At 49.8% G+C, this 19,400-nt stretch overlaps 1 protein-coding gene across 5 annotated transcripts in view; it reads right to left on the bottom strand.

The window, feature by feature from the left end:
- NELL1 (neural EGFL like 1) overlaps positions 1-19,400 on the bottom strand; it is a 1,178,134-nt gene that overhangs the window by 15,830 nt on the left and 1,142,904 nt on the right. For all 5 annotated transcript variants that reach the window (XM_068260436.1, XM_068260433.1, XM_068260432.1 and 2 more), the window contains one exon: positions 1,343-1,519. In XM_068260436.1, the coding sequence (XP_068116537.1) occupies positions 1,343-1,519 (177 nt within the window). The remainder of the gene's footprint in view (positions 1-1,342; positions 1,520-19,400) is intronic.

Below are 19,400 nucleotides of genomic sequence, written 5' to 3'. Positions count from 1 at the left end.
CCAGTACAGTGCTGCTGCTGATCGCAGCTCTGTACATGTAACCGCCATGTAACAGTCTTCCGAGCGTTCTGAAGGCGGAGCTCTGCTTCGCCCACCAAGCAGGAGATGCGTGCGCAGCCTGCGTGCAATCTCCTGCAAACTGCTGCCCCAGGACTTTACGCTGATCGGCGTTAGGCGGCCCTGGGGCTGCCGCCACGCCCAACGGCGTGACGCGGTCGGCAAGCAGTTAAATATCGTTTTCAACTTTATTGTATTAGAAATACATCACTTTTGGTATTACCGGTAACTTTGTTTTTTACACTTCTAATGCATCGATTATAGTTTTCAGATTTATAAACTTACTAATATATTGCTTTTAATATTAGCGTTACTTTAAGATTTTTAATGTGTACGTGATTGTAAGGCTATTTATTCTTATACAAATATATACATTATTCTATTCATGTTATTTATAGTGAAGTATTTTAAGGATTAAATATATTATTGTTTATATGTTTGTAAAGGTGTTTGTACAGTGGGGATGGTTAGGTTTAGGCACCACCAGGAGGATGGTTAGGTTTAAGCACCAACAGGGGGGTCTTAGGGTCAGGCACCACCAGGGGGGTTCTTAGGGTCAGGCACCACCAGGGGGGATCTTAGGGTCAGGCACCACCAGGGGGGATCTTAGGGTCAGGCACCACCAGGGGGGATCTTAGGGTCAGACACCACCAGGGGGTGTTTAAGGTTAGGTACCACAGGGGGATTTTAGGGTTAGGCACCAGCAGGGGGGTCTAGGGGTTAGGGATAGGTACAGGGAGGCTTCTGTGGGAGAGTAGGGTTAGGTTAGGGTTGTTTTACATTACAACTTATGATTTTGGCTATATCCCACGCGCCCTTTTTTGATGCATGCGGTATAGGGAAAGAGCAAAACGCTTGAAAAAGCGCTTTGTATAGTGATTTCCCCAGCGCTTTTATGAATAAATACATTGTATTTACTCATTTCCGGGTTAAAGAGTTCACTTCTCAGGTGCACAGAGATCTCATCACCAGAGCCAGTAAACAGTGTTCCCCAGCCCTGTCCTCAAGGCCCACCAACAGTGCATGGTTTTTTTTACCCCACCTGTGATTGTGTGTGGTTTCCTGCAAAACATGTACTGTTGGTGGGCCTTGAGGACAGGGTTGGGGAACTCAGCTCTAGGAGAAAGGTTTCAGCAGGGATGATGGATGGATGTGGTGAGTTTGCGATGCTGGGGTTTGAGGGTGCAGAGATTTGAATACTGCAGCCCCCTGCAGTTTCTGCAGTTTCTTTCCATCCTCCTCCTCAGGCTGGATTGTTAGTTCTGGGTGGGGTGACAGGACTTACCAGACAGCGACACTGCTGGCAGCTGTAGGTCCAGTTGTCGCCACTGTGGTAGACTTTGTGCCCGTTTTGATCCAAGCATTGGCTGGTCACTCTGGTGTCGCACTCCGGGCAGCAGAACAGGTCCACGCTGGGGTTCTGGCAGTCGCAGGCCGTCCTCCGGCAAAAGATCTTCCCATCCTGTCCAAGCAAAACAAAAATCATCAATTCAATGTGCATTAATGTATAACATAACTCCTCCTAAGGTCTCCGGGGGTGCTAGCTAGTCTAGTAGTCTAGTAACTAGTTTACCCAGCAGGGAACCTTATAAGGAACAGTTTTGCAATCACATCATGCTCTACAGCACCAAGCGTTGATTGGCCGAATAGTGTGGGCGTAGTTTACGGCAACCTATTGGAAACCTAACAGCACCCAATCACATTAGCGGAATTTCCCTATGAGGTTTCCTACTGGGGCCGCTAAACTGGAATAGCGCCGAACTCTGACCCTTTTCCCAATTAACAAAAATGTTAATATTCTCAATTTAGTAGTTGTAAAAAAATCACTTTAAATCCTGCTGTACCTGAACTCAGAACTTCCTTTCTGCTCTAAAAGATAAGCAACAGCATAATAACCTTTAAAGAAAATCATTTCTCTGTTACAGCTGATACAAATCCTGCAATAAATCTAAAGTGTCTCTATTTCCTGGTTTCATGGAAGCGGACATAGGGTTAACATCCTGTGTTTACAAATTAGCTGCTCTCCATAGGCAGCCAGACAGCTCAGAGATCAAATTACACTGTGATTAGTCACAGATGAGGTTGGATTAGACAGGCTAAATCCTCTAAATACATACAAGATGATTATTATTATTATTTATATAGCGCTGACCTCTTCCGCAGCGCTGTACAGAGTATATTGTCTTGTAACTTAACTGTCCCTCCGAGGGGCTCACAATCTAGTCCCTACCATAGTCACATGCCTATGTATGTATCGTGTAGTCATGCATGTATCATAGTCTAGGGCTAATTTTAGGGGAAAGCCAATTAACTTATCCGTATGTTTTTTTGGGATGTGGGAGGAAACTGGAGTACCTGGAGGATACCCACACAGGCACAGGGAGAACATACAAACTCCGTGCAGATGTTGACCTTGCTGGGATTTGCAAGCTAAGAGTGCTAACCGCTATCCCACCGTGCTACCCTCTTTGCATTTTTCTTTGTTTTCCTTCTGTCCTGTGCAAGAGTTCAGGTCCACTTCAACTGGGTAATTTGGGCACTGGCAGTGTTTTAGCAAAATGGGCGCTGCATAGATCTCAATGTTAATTGTGGAAGACTGGGGCAAACTTAGCGGTGGAGGCAGTGATGGAAATTGCGTCGAAGGGGGGGGGGGGGAGGGGTGTTACATTAGTGTTAGTGTGAGAATAGGTTAGGCAAGAAGTGCAGGTAAAGATGGGTTAGGGTTAGGCATCGGTAGAGGAAGGGTTAGTGTGAGAATACGGTTAGGTGTTAGTAAAATATACAAAAAATTACAGAGGTTTTACTATCGGAATTGGCTATTGACAAAAGAAGAATATTGGTAAATTTACCGATATTCCACTAGCGTCTGTTTCAGGCACCCAAATTACCGCAGCGCCCTTTTTAAACTTATGCATATTTAGGTTCACAAGAGATACAACAGAGCATTGAGCCCAGCGTCTTTTACAGATTTTATCAGTGGATGGAACTGGCTCTTTCTGCCTCTCCTCCTATCCACCAGTGAAGGCGCCATAAAGGGTACATTTTACGTTTTATCTATTTACAGTACTTTGGCTGTCCAAATGGTCCATGCAAATTTCTTTTTAATTTTTTTTTTTTAAAGGCCATGTTCATAACCTCCCATCTTTCTGAGTTACAAAAGAAATGCCCCTGCCACACCTCCAATCAGGCCCCCGCCACACTTCCAATGAGGCCCCTGCCACACCTCTAATCAGGCCCCTGCCACACCTCCAATCAGGCCCCAGCCTCACCTGCAATCAGGCCCCCGCCACACTTCCAATGAGGCCCCTGCCACACCTCTAATCAGGCCCCTGCCACACCTCTAATCAGGCCCCTGCCACACCTCCAATCAGGCCCCTGCCTCACCTGCAATCAGGCCCCCGCCACACTTCCAATGAGGCCCCTGCCACACCTCTAATCAGGCCCCTGCCACACCTCCAATCAGGCCCCTGCCTCACCTGCAATCAGGCCCCCGCCACACTTCCAATGAGGCCCCTGCCTCACCTCCAATCAGGCCCCTGCCACACCTCCAATCAGGCCCCTGCCTCACCTGCAATCAGGCCCCGGCCACACTTCCAATGAGGCCCCTGCCACACCTCTAATCAGGCCCCTGCCACACCTCCAATCAGGCCCCTGCCTCACCTGCAATCAGGCCCCCGCCACACTTCCAATGAGGCCCCTGCCTCACCTCCAATCAGGCCCCCGCCACACTTCCAATGAGGCCCCTGCCACACCTCTAATCAGGCCCCTGGCACACCTCCAATCAGGCCCCCGCCACACTTCCAATGAGGCCCCTGCCACACCTCTAATCAGGCCCCCGGCACACCTCCAATCAGGCCCCCGTCACACTTTCAATGAGGCCCCTGCCACACCTCTAATCAGGCCCCTGCCACACCTCTAATCAGGCCCCTGCCTCACCTGCAATCAGGCCCCTGCCACACCTCCAATCAGGCCCCTGCCACACCTCCAATCAGGCCCCTGCCACACCTCCAATCAGGCCCCTGCCTCACCTGCAATCAGGCCCCTGCCTCACCTGCAATCAGGCCCCTGCCTCACCTCCAATCAGGCCCCTGCCACACCTCCAATCAGGCCCCTGCCACACTTCCAATGAGGCCCCTGCCACACCTCTAATCAGGCCCCTGCCACACCTCCAATCAGGCCCCTGCCTCACCTGCAATCAGGCCCCCGCCACACTTCCAATGAGGCCCCTGCCACACCTCTAATCAGGCCCCTGCCTCACCTGCAATCAGGCCCCCGCCACATTTCCAATGAGGCCCCTGCCACACCTCCAATCAGGCCCCTGCCTCACCTGCAATCAGGCCCCCGCCACACTTCCAATGAGGCCCCTGCCTCACCTCCAATCAGGCCCCCGCCACACTTCCAATGAGGCCCCTGCCACACCTCTAATCAGGCCCCTGCCACACCTCCAATCAGGCCCCTGCCTCACCTGCAATCAGGCCCCCGCCACACTTCCAATGAGGCCCCGGCCACACCTCTAATCAGGCCCCTGCCACACCTCCAATCAGGCCCCCGCCACACTTCCAATGAGGCCCCTGCCACACCTCCAATCAGGCCCCTGCCTCACCTGCAATCAGGCCCCTGCCACACTTCCAATGAGGCCCCTGCCTCACCTCCAATCAGGCCCCCGCCACACTTCCAATGAGGCCCCTGCCACACCTCTAATCAGGCCCCTGCCACACCTCCAATCAGGCCCCTGCCACACCTTTAATCAGGCCCCTGCCACACCTCTAATCAGGCCCCTGCCTCACCTGCAATCAGGCCCCCGCCACACCTCCAATCAGGCCCCTGCCACACCTCCAATCAGGCCCGTGCCTCACCTCCAATCAGGCCCCTGCCTCACCTGCAATCAGGCCCCTGCCTCACCTCCAATCAGGCCCCCGCCACACTTCCAATCAGGCCCCTGCCACACTTCCAATCAGGCCCCTGCCACACCTCCAATCAGGCCCCTGCCTCATCTCCAATCAGGCCCTCGCCACACTTCCAATGAGGCCCCTGCCACACCTCCAATCAGGCCCCTGCCACACCTCCAATCAGGCCCCTGCCACACTTCCAATGAGGCCCCTGCCACTCCTCTAATCAGGCCCCTGCCACACTTCCAATGAGGCCCCTGCCACTCCTCTAATCAGGCCCCTGCCTCACCTGCAATCAGGCCCCTGCCACACCTCCAATCAGGCCCCTGCCTCACCTGCAATCAGGCCCCTGCCTCACCTGCAATCAGGCCCCCGCCACACTTCCAATCAGGCCCCTGCCACACCTCCAATCAGGCCCCTGCCTCACCTCCAATCAGGCCCCCGCCACACTTCCAATGAGGCCCCTGCCACTCCTCTAATCAGGCCCCTGCCTCACCTGCAATCAGGCCCCTGCCACACCTCCAATCAGGCCCCTGCCTCACCTGCAATCAGGCCCCCGCCACACTTCCAATGAGGCCCCTGCCACACCTCCAATCAGGCCCCTGCCTCACCTGCAATCAGGCCCCCGCCACACTTCCAATGAGGCCCCTGCCACTCCTCTAATCAGGCCTCTGCCACACCTCCAATCAGGCCCCTGCCTCACCTGCAATCAGGCCCCCGCCACACTTCTAATGAGGCCCCTGCCACACCTCTAATCAGGCCCCTGCCACACCTCCAATCAGGCCCCTGCCTCACCTGCAATCAGGCCCCCGCCACACTTCCAATCAGGCCCCTGCCACACCTCCAATCACAGCACCACCACAGATTGATCGATGCTGAAATCGATTCACAATTTGTTTGCAGTAAAGGCAGCAATACGATCCCTCTCTGATCAGATTCGATCAGAGAGGGATCTATCTGTTGGTCGGATATGATGGCAAATCAACCAGTGTATGGCTACCTTAAGACTCTGCACCCCCCCCCCCCCCCAATTACAAGTAGAGGTAGTGGTGGTTACATGACCGACCAACACTGTTCCTCCTTGTAATAGGAGCAGAACCAGACTCCTGCACAGCACACAGAGTAAAGTCTTTAGTCCACATAAAGTTGCTGAAGAAGTTCCCTGCTTTGTATTCCTGTGTTCAGTTTACCCAGATCATAGTGTCTAATAGATTGCAGGAGCACTGCTACCCTCCCCATAGAAAAAACACTGATGCTTAACCCCTTCAGTGCTCCCTGCAAAGTGAAACCAACTTCTAAACTTACGTTATTTTAGGATTTCCATAAATTGTAGTGAAGAAATGTGTTTTTGTCCATCGAGGTTAACATGCTGTGGCTAATCTTTCAAAGCAGAGTGGAAATTCTGAGTTCAGTTCCACTTTAAAGCACCACTATCACAATAAAATTGTTAAATGTAAAATCCCTTTAAACACATACAAAAAAGAAGTACATTTCGTACAGAGTAAAATGAGCTATACATTATTTTCCTCCGATGTTGCTGTCACTTACAGTAGCTAGTAGAAATATAAAGGAACTGACAGGTCTTTGACTTGTCCATCTCTTCATGGGGGGTCTTGTTTATTTAATGTATTATTTACAAAAGCACTCCCTGGGAAAGATCTATACAAAGATGCAGGCCGCCCCTCCTACGGTTTTGCACACTATTCTGGCAGCTGGACTGATCAACTGCTGTTCACTCAAGTGCCTTTGAAAAGAAAGAAAACCCTGAGAATTCCCCATGAGGAGATGGACTAGTTCAAAACCTGTTGCTTCTGTCAGGTTTCTACTACCTACTGTGACAGTAACATAAGAGAAAAGTAATGTATAGCACATTTTACTCATGCATTTTAAACCACTATTGCGTAAAAAGTAGGCAGTTAAAATCTGACAGAACGGACAGGTTTTGGGCCAGTCCATCTCCTCATGGGGGATTCTCAGGGTTATCTGTTTTCAACAGCTTTTCCTGAACAGCAGTGTAACTGCCAAAATAATAAAATACCAGCCAGCTTCCCTACTCACTTGCACACTATTTTGTCAGTGAGGGCCTGTTTCCGGGCCGAATTCGCAGAGTTTCCCCACAGGCAAATCGCTCGGGGGAAACTCTGCCATAGGAAATAATGGCACAGCTGGCCGAATCACTTGCCCTAGCGATTTGGCTGGCACTGCCATCAGTTTTCGCGCGGGAGGCAGCGAGTCCCATAGCCGTGCATGGCACAGCTTCTGGGATTTGTCTGCGTACCCGCAGACCCGGAAGTGCCACTGCGTGGAAACGAGCCCTTAGACTTTGCAACTGCTGTTCAGGAAATGCTGTTGAAAACAAAGAAAATTCTTTAGAATCCCCCATGAGGAGATGGACTGGCCCAAAACTTGTCCGTTCTGTCAGATTTTAACTGCCTACTTTTTTGTCGATAGTGGTCCTTTATCTGTTACAATTTTTCACAATAGTAGTCCTCTAAGTCTGAGTGACAAGTAGAAGCAGAAGCGCTGTAATATTAATGATTGGGTGAGGGGTTTAGATCTTTAGAACCCGATTGGGTATTTGAATTGCGAAGAAACAAGATGAACAATTCTCTTCTGTACAGCGTCAGGCCTGCAGTGTTTTCAGCAAATCTCTGATAGTAATCCTCTTGCCTATCTGATCAGTTCCGTCACTCTCAGCAAACACTTTGAAGATTCTATTTCCCGCACTGAAATTTCTTTCTGTGATTCACCAAATATGGAAAGAATAAAGAAAGAGGGGGGAAAAAAAGGCGGGGCAGTCGGGAGAGAGAAGGAGGCTGCGGGGCGAACTGAGAGTGAACCAATTTCACATCTCATCAATTATGTGAATGAAATCTTTAAGTAGCTGCCTCCTTTGCAGGGCTGTCACGGCGGTCATTAGCCTCACGCTGTCTCTGGAATAAGAGCGCAGGAAATCATTTTCGGCGAGCGCCAGGCCTGCACAGGTGGCCGTATCAATTTGAAAGGAGCACTTCATTAAAGGCTGGGAGACGGCTGTCTTCGGGGGGCGCCGAGCGGCAGAAGTCGGAGCATCTGAAATATCCCTTTTCATGTCCCACTTTTTTCAACATGAAGGTTGTCACGCGTCAGCCTTCCCTTCTGAATGAAGGAAGCGATTAACCAATGACAGCAGAGGAACTGGAGCGACTGACTCTCTCGGAAATTCCATGTTCCAGTTACTATAATAAGACGACGGTGGGGTCCGGACCTCTCGCTAGGCCGACAAAGGAGGAAGCGTTAGAAAAGGCAGACGAGATGACAAAATGAGATTGGGCTCTATTCTCAAAGAGCCAAATTTTCCGCATAATTTTACCGCTATATTCCCGCCAGCGGTAAACTCCGCATTTTTTCCACATTCACTAATATTTTCCGCATGTTTTCCGCATGCGGGGAAAAAGATGCGGAAACAGCCATTATTCATGCGGGAATGATGCGGTAAAAAGGTCGCATGAAAAAGTGTTTAAAAAAAAAGTTAAAGTCCAGCAAGCACAGCCCTTAAGCCTCCACACTTCATTAAAGTCAATGGGATGCGGAATATATCACCTACTACTTGTAGGTGATAAAAAAAATTGGTAATTAACGACGAAATGATGGGCCTGAACATTTTTGAGAATTGATCTTTTATTGCGGAAAATACCGACTTTTGCGGAAATTTTTCCGCATGAATCCCGCACTTTTATCACACTTTTCCTGCATGCGGAAAAAACATGCGGAACATTTTGAGAATTCCAACTTGACGGTATTTTGGGTGCACACTTCCCGCATGCACTTTACCGCATGCGGGAAGTCTTTGAGAATAGAGCCCAATGTGCTAGACTTCCGCCGCGTTTCTGGTGGAAGGTGGGCTTTGTGCTGTTAGCCAGACGTTCCCAAGATGGCTACTCGCTGGAGCCCTCCGTCAAGGACGCCGTGCTTGTGCATTAGGGTTGTACTGCTTCGACCTCTAGTGTGGGGCGCATTGCGTTGCCTGCAGCTATCATAACATCACTACAGGCAGGCAATCCCTTGATGGGAGCTGACTTGCTGAGTTTACCCTTGAAGGGCAACTGTCAGAATCAAATGAAAATGAACGGATGTAGGGCAAACAGTGGTTTTATACCGGTAGTTCCCAGTTAACGAACAAGATAGGGACTGTAGGTTTGTTCTTATCCTGAATGTGTTGTTAAAGAGACTCTGAAGTGATTCTAAATTCCCTTTTTTAACTTGAAGTTATGTTCATCACCAGGCCCGGCCCTAGACTTTTTGCCGCCTGAGGCAAAATTCAAAAAAATCGCCGCCCCTCCCCTCTCCCCCCAAGCCGTGTGTGTGTGTGGGGGGCCGCCCGAGCTGGAGGGGATAACGGGCAGGAAGGGGGTATTGGGCCTAGCGGCGGGGAGGGGGGTCGGACCCCCCCCTTCCTCGCCTGGGTCCCCCGTCCTCCGCTCCCCTCCAGCTTTAGAAGTGAGGTCGCTGGCTGCAGCTATATTGTAAGAGGCAACGGGCGGGGATCACTCACCTCTTCCTCGTTCCAGCCCGAGCCTGCGCTCCACTGACATCACTTCCTGCGGCGTAGCAGGAAGTGACGTCAGTGGAGCGCAGGCTCGGGCTGGAACGAGGAAGAGGTGAGTCCTCCCCGCCCATTGCCTCTTACAATATAGCTGCAGCCAGCGACCTCACTTCTAAAGCTGGAGGGGAGCGGAGGACGGGGGACCCAGGCGAGGGAGGGTGGGGTCCGACCCCCCTCCCCGCCGCTAGGCCCAATACCCCCTTCCTGCCCGCTATCCCCTCCAGCTCGGGCGGCCCCCCACACACACAGACGGGCGGCTGCCGCCCCTCCAGAAGTGCCGCCTGAGGCAAAAGTTTCACCCCGCCTCATGGGCGGGCCGGCCCTGTTCATCACTATAACCCAAGCTAAACTGCCGTTATCTCACGGCAAAACGAGGGGTTAATACCCCCCAAATCCCCTCTGTTCATTCCTGAATGAGGCAGAGCGAATGGCTGTAGCTCTGCCTCTCAGTGCGTCAATCCCAGTTGATCGCCGCTTCTCCCCGCCACTCTCAATCTTCCTTCACTGAGAGGGGCGGAAGAGGCGGAGATCCGTGCGGCAATTGACGCGCATGGAGGCCGAGCTGCAGCTCATAGCTCTGCCTCCATGAGCAGCATAATCCACGACCAAGAAAGTCGTGGATTTTGCAGGGGGGATTTGAGGGGTATAAACCTCTTGTTTTGTGGCAGGATAGCGGTGGTTTAGCTTGGGTTTATAGTGATGAACATAAACACAAGTGAAAAAAGGGAATTTAGCCTGGCTTCAGTGTTTCTTTAAGTCATAACTCTGTGCCATCTCTGTCCCCTGTACCTCCTCTGTGCCTCCAGTGTCCCCCTCTGTGTCACCTCTGCCCCCTGTACCTCCTCTGTGCCTCCAGTGTCCCCCTCTGTGTCACCTCTGCCCCCTGTACCTCCTCTGTGCCTCCAGTGTCCCCCTCTGTGTCACCTCTGCCCCCTGTACCTCCTCTGTGCCTCCAGTGTCCCCCTCTGTGTCACCTCTGCCCCCTGTACCTCCTCTGTGCCTCCAGTGTCCCCCTCAGTGTCACCTCTGCCCCCTGTACCTCCTCTGTGCCTCCAGTGTCCCCCTCAGTGTCACCTCTGCCCCCTGTACCTCCTCTGTGCCTCCAGTGTCCCCCTCAGTGTCACCTCTGCCCCCTGTACCTCCTCTGTGCCTCCAGTGTCCCCCTCAGTGTCACCTCTGCCCCCTGTACCTCCTCTGTGCCTCCAGTGTCCCCCCCTGTGTCACCTCTGCCCCCTGTACCTGCTTATACAAGTTTAAAAGCTGTTTTTTCTTTGAATTTTTTTTAAATCGATTTTCTCAAAAACTACAAGTTCCTACAGAATCCATGCTGTTCATATTGGTGGGTCGTTCGTAGGTCGGGCATTTGTAAGTCGGAACTACCTGTACTTGATAGAAACATGCTCTTAAAAAAAACTAAAATGGTGTTGCTTTATGTAAATGTGACCTCACTGACATGCATTAGATGCTATGCGTGGGTAATGAGTGCAGAACACACAGCCATTTCATGAGCAGAGGGGGACACTCAGAGAAGCCATATGCATCAATGTTAGTCTATACCATTGGTTGTGGTTGTGGTTCACTTCATCTGAGTGATTGTTGTACAAACACATTGATGGGCTCTACGCTTAGCTGCTTGTTGTGTCCTATGGAGGAAGGGGAAAGGGGGATAGGTGGGAGATCCCCTACTAATTTCTGCAGATCAGCTACGATCAGGGCCGGCGCTACCAGTCAGGCAAGGGAGGCAATTGCCCCAGGGCCCCGAGCACTACCTGGCCCCCAACACAGCAAGACCAATTAACTGGTAGGGGTAAGAGTGGGCCCCAGGTTACCTTTGCCCTAGGGCCCCACTGGGGCTTGAACCAGCCCTACCTACGATAGTAGCTCTCTGAGTCTTCTCCTATTTTGTGGATCACTGATGTCGAACGCAGGGCCGGATTTACCATAAGGCAACGTAGGCACGTGCCTACAGGCGCCTGATGATGGAAAGGTGGCTCATTCCCCACCCCAAGTGTCTCCCTCCCTCCCGCCTTCCCTATGCAGAGTCGTGATGAGAGTATGAGAGGTTACTCACCCTGCTCTAGGAATTCCATTGATAAGATCTCCCTACAGTCAGGGGAATCTACAGTTACTAAATACTGAGGTTCCTATAGCTACCTAATACTTAGTGGCATCTCTAGCTACTAAATATTGAGGGTACTTCTGGCTATCAAATATTAAGGGGCACCTGTATCTGCCTATGATGGGTGAGGGAGAAGTCACAGCTGGGACAGCCAGCACACTGGTGGTGCAGTTTGGTGGGGTTTGGAGGTTCATGGAGGGCGGAGTCTAAGAGTATAGGACCATGTGATGTAAATGTGGGCCTGGTCGAGGAGCTAACATAAATCATTGGTTTGGGCTCTGATTGTCCAGTTTGTGTTTATTCCTTAACAGGCAAAGCATCAACACAAAAGGCAAATTAGTTTTGTTTTTAATAATAAATAAAGATGGCAGCCAGTGCTGGTTCAAGCTCCAATGGGGCCGCGGGGCAAAGGTAACCCTGGGCCCCACCTACACCCCTCACCTTATCAAAGGAAACCCTGCCCCCCCCCCCCCCCCCCCATTCCTGCAGCAAATTCAGCCCTTCAGCAATGCCAGACCCCCTCCCCAATCAGCCCTTTAAATACCACTGTGCTCACCTGTTCCAGGGCGCTGCTCCATCCGTGCCCCCCATCTTTACCGTGCTGCCTGCCTCTTCTCAGTGACCTGGTGCATGTTATTGCGTAATGACATACGACGGGTCATGGAGAAGAGGCAGGCAGCAGGATGAAGATGATTAGTATAGACGGAGCAGTGATCCGTATCAGATGAGTTGCAATGCTGATCCTGCAGAGGCCTGTGGAGCACAGTAGTTTAGGGGGCCGTTTGGGGAGGGGGGGGACCCTGGGGCAATTGCCCCCTCTGCTACAATGATAGCACCAGCTCTGATGGCAGCCTCTATACTGTTTTCCCTGCAGGTGTCCTTTAAAGGGAATTCAATGTTCTTCCTACAAGTAAGGGATCAGAGGATGAGGGAGGAAAATTGAGTGTTATGGTCTCCTGAACACAATGAGGATGATGTTTCTTATCCTCACTGTGCAGGAGACCGTAACAGTCAGGGAACACGTACTGATTAAGCCTGGATCCAGAAGCTCCAGACTAAAGACATGGGGGAACTCTGCTTCCCAAACTTAACAAATTCACACAGACATTTAAACACACAAATTCTTCACTGAGAAATGGTACATAAAATATGCAAGGTCAGTCGGCAGGAATTAACTGAGCTTATTTTGCACTGTGGTGACCAGGCAGTAAGAACGCATTGCATTCAGCGTCTCAGAGATGGGCACCTCCAAAGCACACTTCATGTTCATATGTTTTTCTTGAATTCTGCACAAACCTGCCCCATTACTGGCTGACCAGTTCAAGGCCCAATGGGGCCCCGGACAAGGGATAACCTGGTCCCCCCCCAGCAAACGCAGCCCCCAGGGGCCCCATAACCAGCTGCCAGCTAAACACCTACGTGTTGCACAGGGTCTAAGCACAATACCAACCTTTGTATCTCACCTGTCCCAGCAGCCCGCGCGCTGCTCCGGTCTTCCTCCAGCTGTCTGCCTCTCGTTACCGGCGCATGTTCTGTGTCAGCATAACAACTAGCGCCAGTAACTAGAGGCAGGCAGCAGGAAGAAGACCAGGAGCATGAAGAAATGGAACAGAGCATGGGCCACTGGGACAGGTGAGATACTAACACTGGTATTGTGCAGGGGTCCCCAGGAAGCATTTAAGAGTTAAGCACTTGGGGGCCCGGAGGCAATTGCTACCTTGCGTTAATGGAAGCACCCTATATACCACTGTGTGTTAACTCTAAGCGGGACTTTTTTTTTCACCTGGGGACAAAGACAGTTTGCAGCTCCCTCTGGACAGCACTGCGCAACAAATGGCATCCATGCATCATCATAATGTGGGAGTGGTCATGGGTGGAGCCACATGTACAAATTGTGTTTACATAGCCAGATGTGCCCCTTCCCTCTATAGATAGCCAAATGTGCCCCCTTCCCCCATTGGGATAGCCAGATGTGCCCCTTTAGAAAGCCAGAAATGTGCCACCTCTTTAAATAGCCTCACTGGTTTCAGTGTTCCGACAATGATGTCATCTCTCCTCTGAGTGTGCGTAGCGTCCTCTCCTCGGTAACAGTGGTGTCTCTAGTCACATGATGCCAAATTTGGCAAGGAGAGGGCGCTGTGCGTGCTGCGCACAGCGCCCTCTCCTTGCCAAATTTGGCATCATGTGACGTCATTATCGGAACGTTGGAGCCAGAGTGTTTCCTGCTGTTATTGTTTCCCCACTCCTCTACAGAGGGAAGGAAGTGGGGGTACATCGGGCGGCCAGAGAGCCGCCTCTCTCACGCGGGGGTGTGGTGCCCGCACTGAGCGCACTGACAGTGCTGCGCCTGGGGACATATGTCTCCCCCTTGCCCCCCCATAGCTACACGCCTCTGAGGCTAGGTGCACACCTAGCAGAAACGCTAGCGTTGTGGGAAACGCTGCGTTTTTGCCGCTGATGGAAGTCAATGGGCCGCGGACGCATTTTTATATGCGTTTTTGTAAAGAAAAATTGTTCTGTGATGTATTTCCACTTCCTGTTGTCTTCCTAGTTATTTTCATAAAACGCAAATGTAAAACGCAAACAAAACACATATGCGAACCACAAACGCATTAAAACGCACACAAAATGATTGAAAAACAAATCTACAGTAAAAAATCGCTAACGCAAGCGCACCCAAAACGCACCAAAAATGCACACAACAAAAATCTGCACATGACTCAAAACGCAGCCTTTCATGTTATGTGCGCACCTACCCTAAGGCAGTGAACATTGTTGCGCACAGGTCCTAACCCTTGATCACAGAACTGAAACAAGAATCCGAATTTTATGCGGAGCAGCCTTTTAAGCAACCCATGTTGGGATTTCATTCAACTGTTAATAACTGATGTTCAGTGCTGCAGTCACAAGGTGTTCCTAGAAATAATTAGGCAACGTTGGCATCTATGAACGTATGAAGTACACATTGCAGCCTGTCCGTCCGATCTGCGTTCCATATGGTGGGCCATTTACGTACAGATGGCGGGGTGGAATTGGGTCAGGTGGGAAAGCGATGGCCCCGCCCTCCCGCCGTCATTACCTGCCACAATCACTCACATTGCCTTCCACGTTCCCTGCACAGTCAATTAGCGTTCTGCCTCCGATCGCAGCAGCTATAATCTCTCTGCTGGTATTACTTGTCATTAGTGAGACAGGTGCAGAATCCTCGTTCAAGGCTAATAACCAGAGCAATAATAATACTCTTCCCTTGTAACAAAACCCATAAAAAGACTATTAAAGTGTGCCAGGCAGCTGCACACACAGAGCACAGCCATTTCTGCTTGTTGGTTTGATATTCATGAGGCTGCAGACTCTATCAGCGCAGCGGAAAGGAGTCACGGGCCGCAATGAGGTACAGATTGCCTCACGCCACTGGTGGTGATGGTCATGTCTAGGAGAACTCATGGAGAAGCATGTGATCAGTGTGGTCTCCTAACCCAGTGTTTCTCAACATTTTATTGGTATGTGACATCTATGCAAGAACAAAGATCCAGGAGCAACTCGTTTGAATGTATATAAAACTTCTCAAACTTTAATAGAACTATTCCATGAAAAATGATGAATGATAGGAAGCATAAAAAACGGTGAAGAGAGGTGCGGAGAACAGCAGATCGAACAGTGTTCTTCGGACACTGCTGCAGCTAAGTAGATCAGCAGGGCTGCCAGGCAACTGGCATTATTTAAAAAGAAAATAAATCTGGCATATTCTTCTCACTACAGTTGTCGTTTAAGTGGTCTAGATAACCAGGACTGGATTAAAGGGAACCTGAACCTGAGTTGACTCTGCATTCTCTGATTGGCCAAATACTTCTGAATTGACTCTGCATTCTCTGATTGGCCAAATACTTCTGAATTGACTCTGCATTCTCTGATTGGCCAAATACTTCTGAATTGACTCTGCATTCTCTGATTGGCCAAATACTTCTGAATTGACTCTGCATTCTCTGATTGGCCAAATACTTCTGAATTGACTCTGCATTCTCTGATTGGCCAAATACTTCTGAATTGACTCTGCATTCTCTGATTGGCCAAATACTTCTGAATTGACTCTGCATTCTCTGATTGGCCAAATACTTCTGAATTGACTCTGCATTCTCTGATTGGCCAAATACTTCTGAATTGACTCTGCATTCTCTGATTGGCCAAATACTTCTGAATGACTCTGCATTCTCTGATTGGTCCAATACTTCTGAATTGACTCTGCATTCTCTGATTGGCCAAATACTTCTGAATTGACTCTGCATTCTCTGATTGGTCCAATCAGGGCTGGCCTTAGATGAGAAGAGAAGATAGAGGCACTGTTGAAGCATAAAAGGTACCTTTAATCCACGGTGATGCAGACAACGGGGTACACAGTGGGGGTGAGGGGAAGTGCCTGACAGCTGTTTCGCTAAATAAGCTTCTTCAGAGGCAGGGTTCTTTCCTGCCTCTGAAGAAGCTTATTTAGCGAAACAGCTGTCAGGCACTTCCCCTCACCCCCACTGTGTACCCCGTTGTCTGCATCACCGTGGATTAAAGGTACCTTTTATGCTTCAACAGTGCCTCTATCTTCTCTTCTCATCATGTCACGTGTATGTTCTTGAGAGCACGTTTTAGCCTTGGTACGGATCCGGTGCCATCCTGCCTCTGGTTCATCTAGTGCCAGTCTTTTGTCCTCTCTCATTGTGTACCAGTTTGACTATCTGTGCACAGATGCAAGAGGCAGATCCACCTGCCACTGAAATACCTGGTACATCTGCGGAGGCCATTGCTGGAACCAGACGTCTTCAGGCTGGCAGGTCAGATTGGGAGACTTTTTTTACAGACACAGCAAGTGGGTCAAGTTCCAGCAGGACAGTGGGGGTGAAGGTTATTGAGCAAGATCTCAATCGATTATCTGACAAAGAGGTGAAACTGTTTTGGACCGTGGCTACTCTCAAACGCTACGAATCTAAAGAAATAGCATCCAGAGGCTTTCGCAATTACAGAGAGGCAAGTGAATACAGAAATGATACAGAGTTCATGAAAGAATGGGATGATGAGCACCTGCAGCATGCGCTAAGATTGCAGTCCATCGTTCTCAAGAGGACTGAACGCGAGTACAATGTTACAGTGGCTGAGATTACCCAATGCAAGCAAGAACTTCTCAAACTAACCTCCACGGACCAGCTAGGCAAGGTTGAGGAGAAAATCGAAAACAGATTGGTACCAGTACAAGACGACATCAAACAAAGAAAGCTTGGGAAGTTCAGACGAGATCGTCAAGACTTTAAAGAGGGCAAAATCTGGGATTGGGGGCAACCAATTAGACGTCCTAGAAATAGGAAAAGGAAACAGACACCAGACAGTAAGGGGTACTGGACCACGGAATCAGGAAGTGATTCCAGCCCAGAGGAGAAAACCATATCTAAGATTCCACCTAAGGCCAAACCTAAACCTGCACTTAAAACTCCCCCTAAGAAAAGATGTGTAGAGGTCCCTTTAGACGTGCCATCAGACGAGGAGGAAGAGGACGATCTAGGTTCCACCAAAACCCCGAACAAAAGGGTTACCTGGGGGAGGGGGACCTATGGGAAGGGCAAACGCAAAAGGAGATAGATAGCCTCCAGGAAATAGAGGCTGGAAAGAATCTACAAATCATTAACATCTCGGGGGTGGAGTTACCAGGGGGCAGTGACTCACTTCTTAAAAAAGGCCTTAACTACTCTCTCACATGTAATTTTGACAAATTCGACTTTGAGGTTGACTGGTACAAAACGATACGCAAATTAAACATAGCACTTTGGCAGGAGAAGAAATCGGATTCCCCCGCAGACGAAATCCGGCTCAATAGCCATACCACCATCAGTAAATTGGGATTCTTCGTTCCGAAGCTGGACAGTAGCCAGGATCTCCAAGCACTATGGGATCTGGAACAATTATGGTCTGAGGGCAATAATGATGACATTGATATGCAGGTCGACATAATTGAGCCATCAAAAGAACAGTTCCGTCCCTGCAAATCAATTAAGGAATTCAGGACAGTCCCAGGCTCTCCGGTTGACATTCTCAACCGAAGGGTTCTCCATGACATTCAGGCACTTATCTACCCAGAAGTGGATCCTAATCTAACAAAGGAAGAACTAAATGCACTCAAATGGCTCAAAGATAACAAACAACTAGTCTTGAAGAAGGCTGACAAGGGAGGGAACCTTGTAGTCATGTCGAGGAGTTATTATGTCAGGGAGGCCCTCAGGCAACTGGAGGGACTGGATGGCTTCTATGAGAAGTTAAGATCCAACCCATTACCTCAGTGCAAATCTTCATTGCAGGCACTCCTAAGGCAGGGAGTAGAAAGGGGATTGCTTACCAAGCAGATGGGGGAGGGTTTGTTGCCCGATTTCCCCAGAAAACCGGTTTGGTACTTTCTCCCCAAGGTCCACAAGGACCCGGTCTCCCCTCCGGGGCGTCCAATTGTGTCGGCCAGGGGTTCACTTACTGAGCCTTTGTCCAAGTTTTTGGACCACCAATTGAGACCCTTTCTCAGGGTGATTCGCACCCACCTGGCCGACACCTTGGACGCCCTGGGGAGACTCGGGGGTGTGGAGGTTGGGGAGAACGAATTTCTGGCATCCATTGACGTGGTGAATTTGTACACCCGCATTCCTCATGTTCAAGGCATTTCAGCGGTTAAGCAGTTGCTGTTGGAATGTGGTGAAGATGCTAGTTGGGTTGAATATCTAATGCAATGTCTTGAGTTTGTATTGACACGAAATGTGTTCCTTTTTGATGGTCAGTGGTATTGGCAACGCTCTGGAGTAGCTATGGGAACCCCTGTAGCCCCTACATTCTCTAACCTATTTTTATGGGTATGGGAAAAAACTTACATATTTGGAACCATGAACCCTTTTAGGGATAAAATCAGGCACTGGTATCGCTATGTGGATGATGTGGTCTTGACTTGGAGGGGCACTGTGGTGGAGTTCGAGGAATTTTTGGCCTATATTAATATCAATTCCCTCAACATGCAGTTCACGAGTGTGGTGGCCAATCCCACCTTGTGCTTTCTCGACTTAGAACTGTATGTTGAGGAGGGCCACGTCCTCAGCCGAGGCCACCGAAAGGATACTGCTACCAACTCCGTGCTCCTTCAGTCAAGTTTCCACCCCCCACATACGATCCAGGCTATCCCCTATGGACAATTCGTCAGGTTGAAACGTAACAACTACAAAAGGGAGGACTTTGTACTCCAAAGTAAAGAACTGGCGATCAGATTGTCCATGAGGGGATATGAGATGGAGGAATTAAACAGGGCATTTCGAAGAGCTGATAATTTGAGTAGAGAGTACTTGATGACCAATAGGAGAAAGGCGAGATGCCATCAAAAACTAGTGGATCAACCCCTTACGTGTGTGTTCAACTACACTCCAATGGCAGGGAGGATTAAATCAATAATCCAGCGACATTGGTGTGAGTTTCAAAACAATATTGGTGCATGTATGATTGCCAAGCATAAACCTCTTGTATCGTTTAGGAGAGCGCCAACTGTTGGAGACAGAATCACCAGTAGTGAGTTCAGATCGGTTGATGAGCAAAATTGGTTGCAAAAACACATTCCTATTGGTAATTTTAGATGCGGAAATTGCAATCACTGTACTCAATTTAGAACTGGAAAAAGCGTACAATTGGGCGCTAAGATCATTCATTTTAAACAGTTCTTGCACTGCCGCTCTAAAAATACCGTGTATGCAAT

Source organism: Hyperolius riggenbachi, chromosome 11 (assembly GCF_040937935.1).
Source record: "Hyperolius riggenbachi isolate aHypRig1 chromosome 11, aHypRig1.pri, whole genome shotgun sequence".
NCBI lineage: Eukaryota > Metazoa > Chordata > Amphibia > Anura > Hyperoliidae > Hyperolius > Hyperolius riggenbachi.
This window is presented reverse-complemented; position numbering and strand designations above follow the sequence as displayed.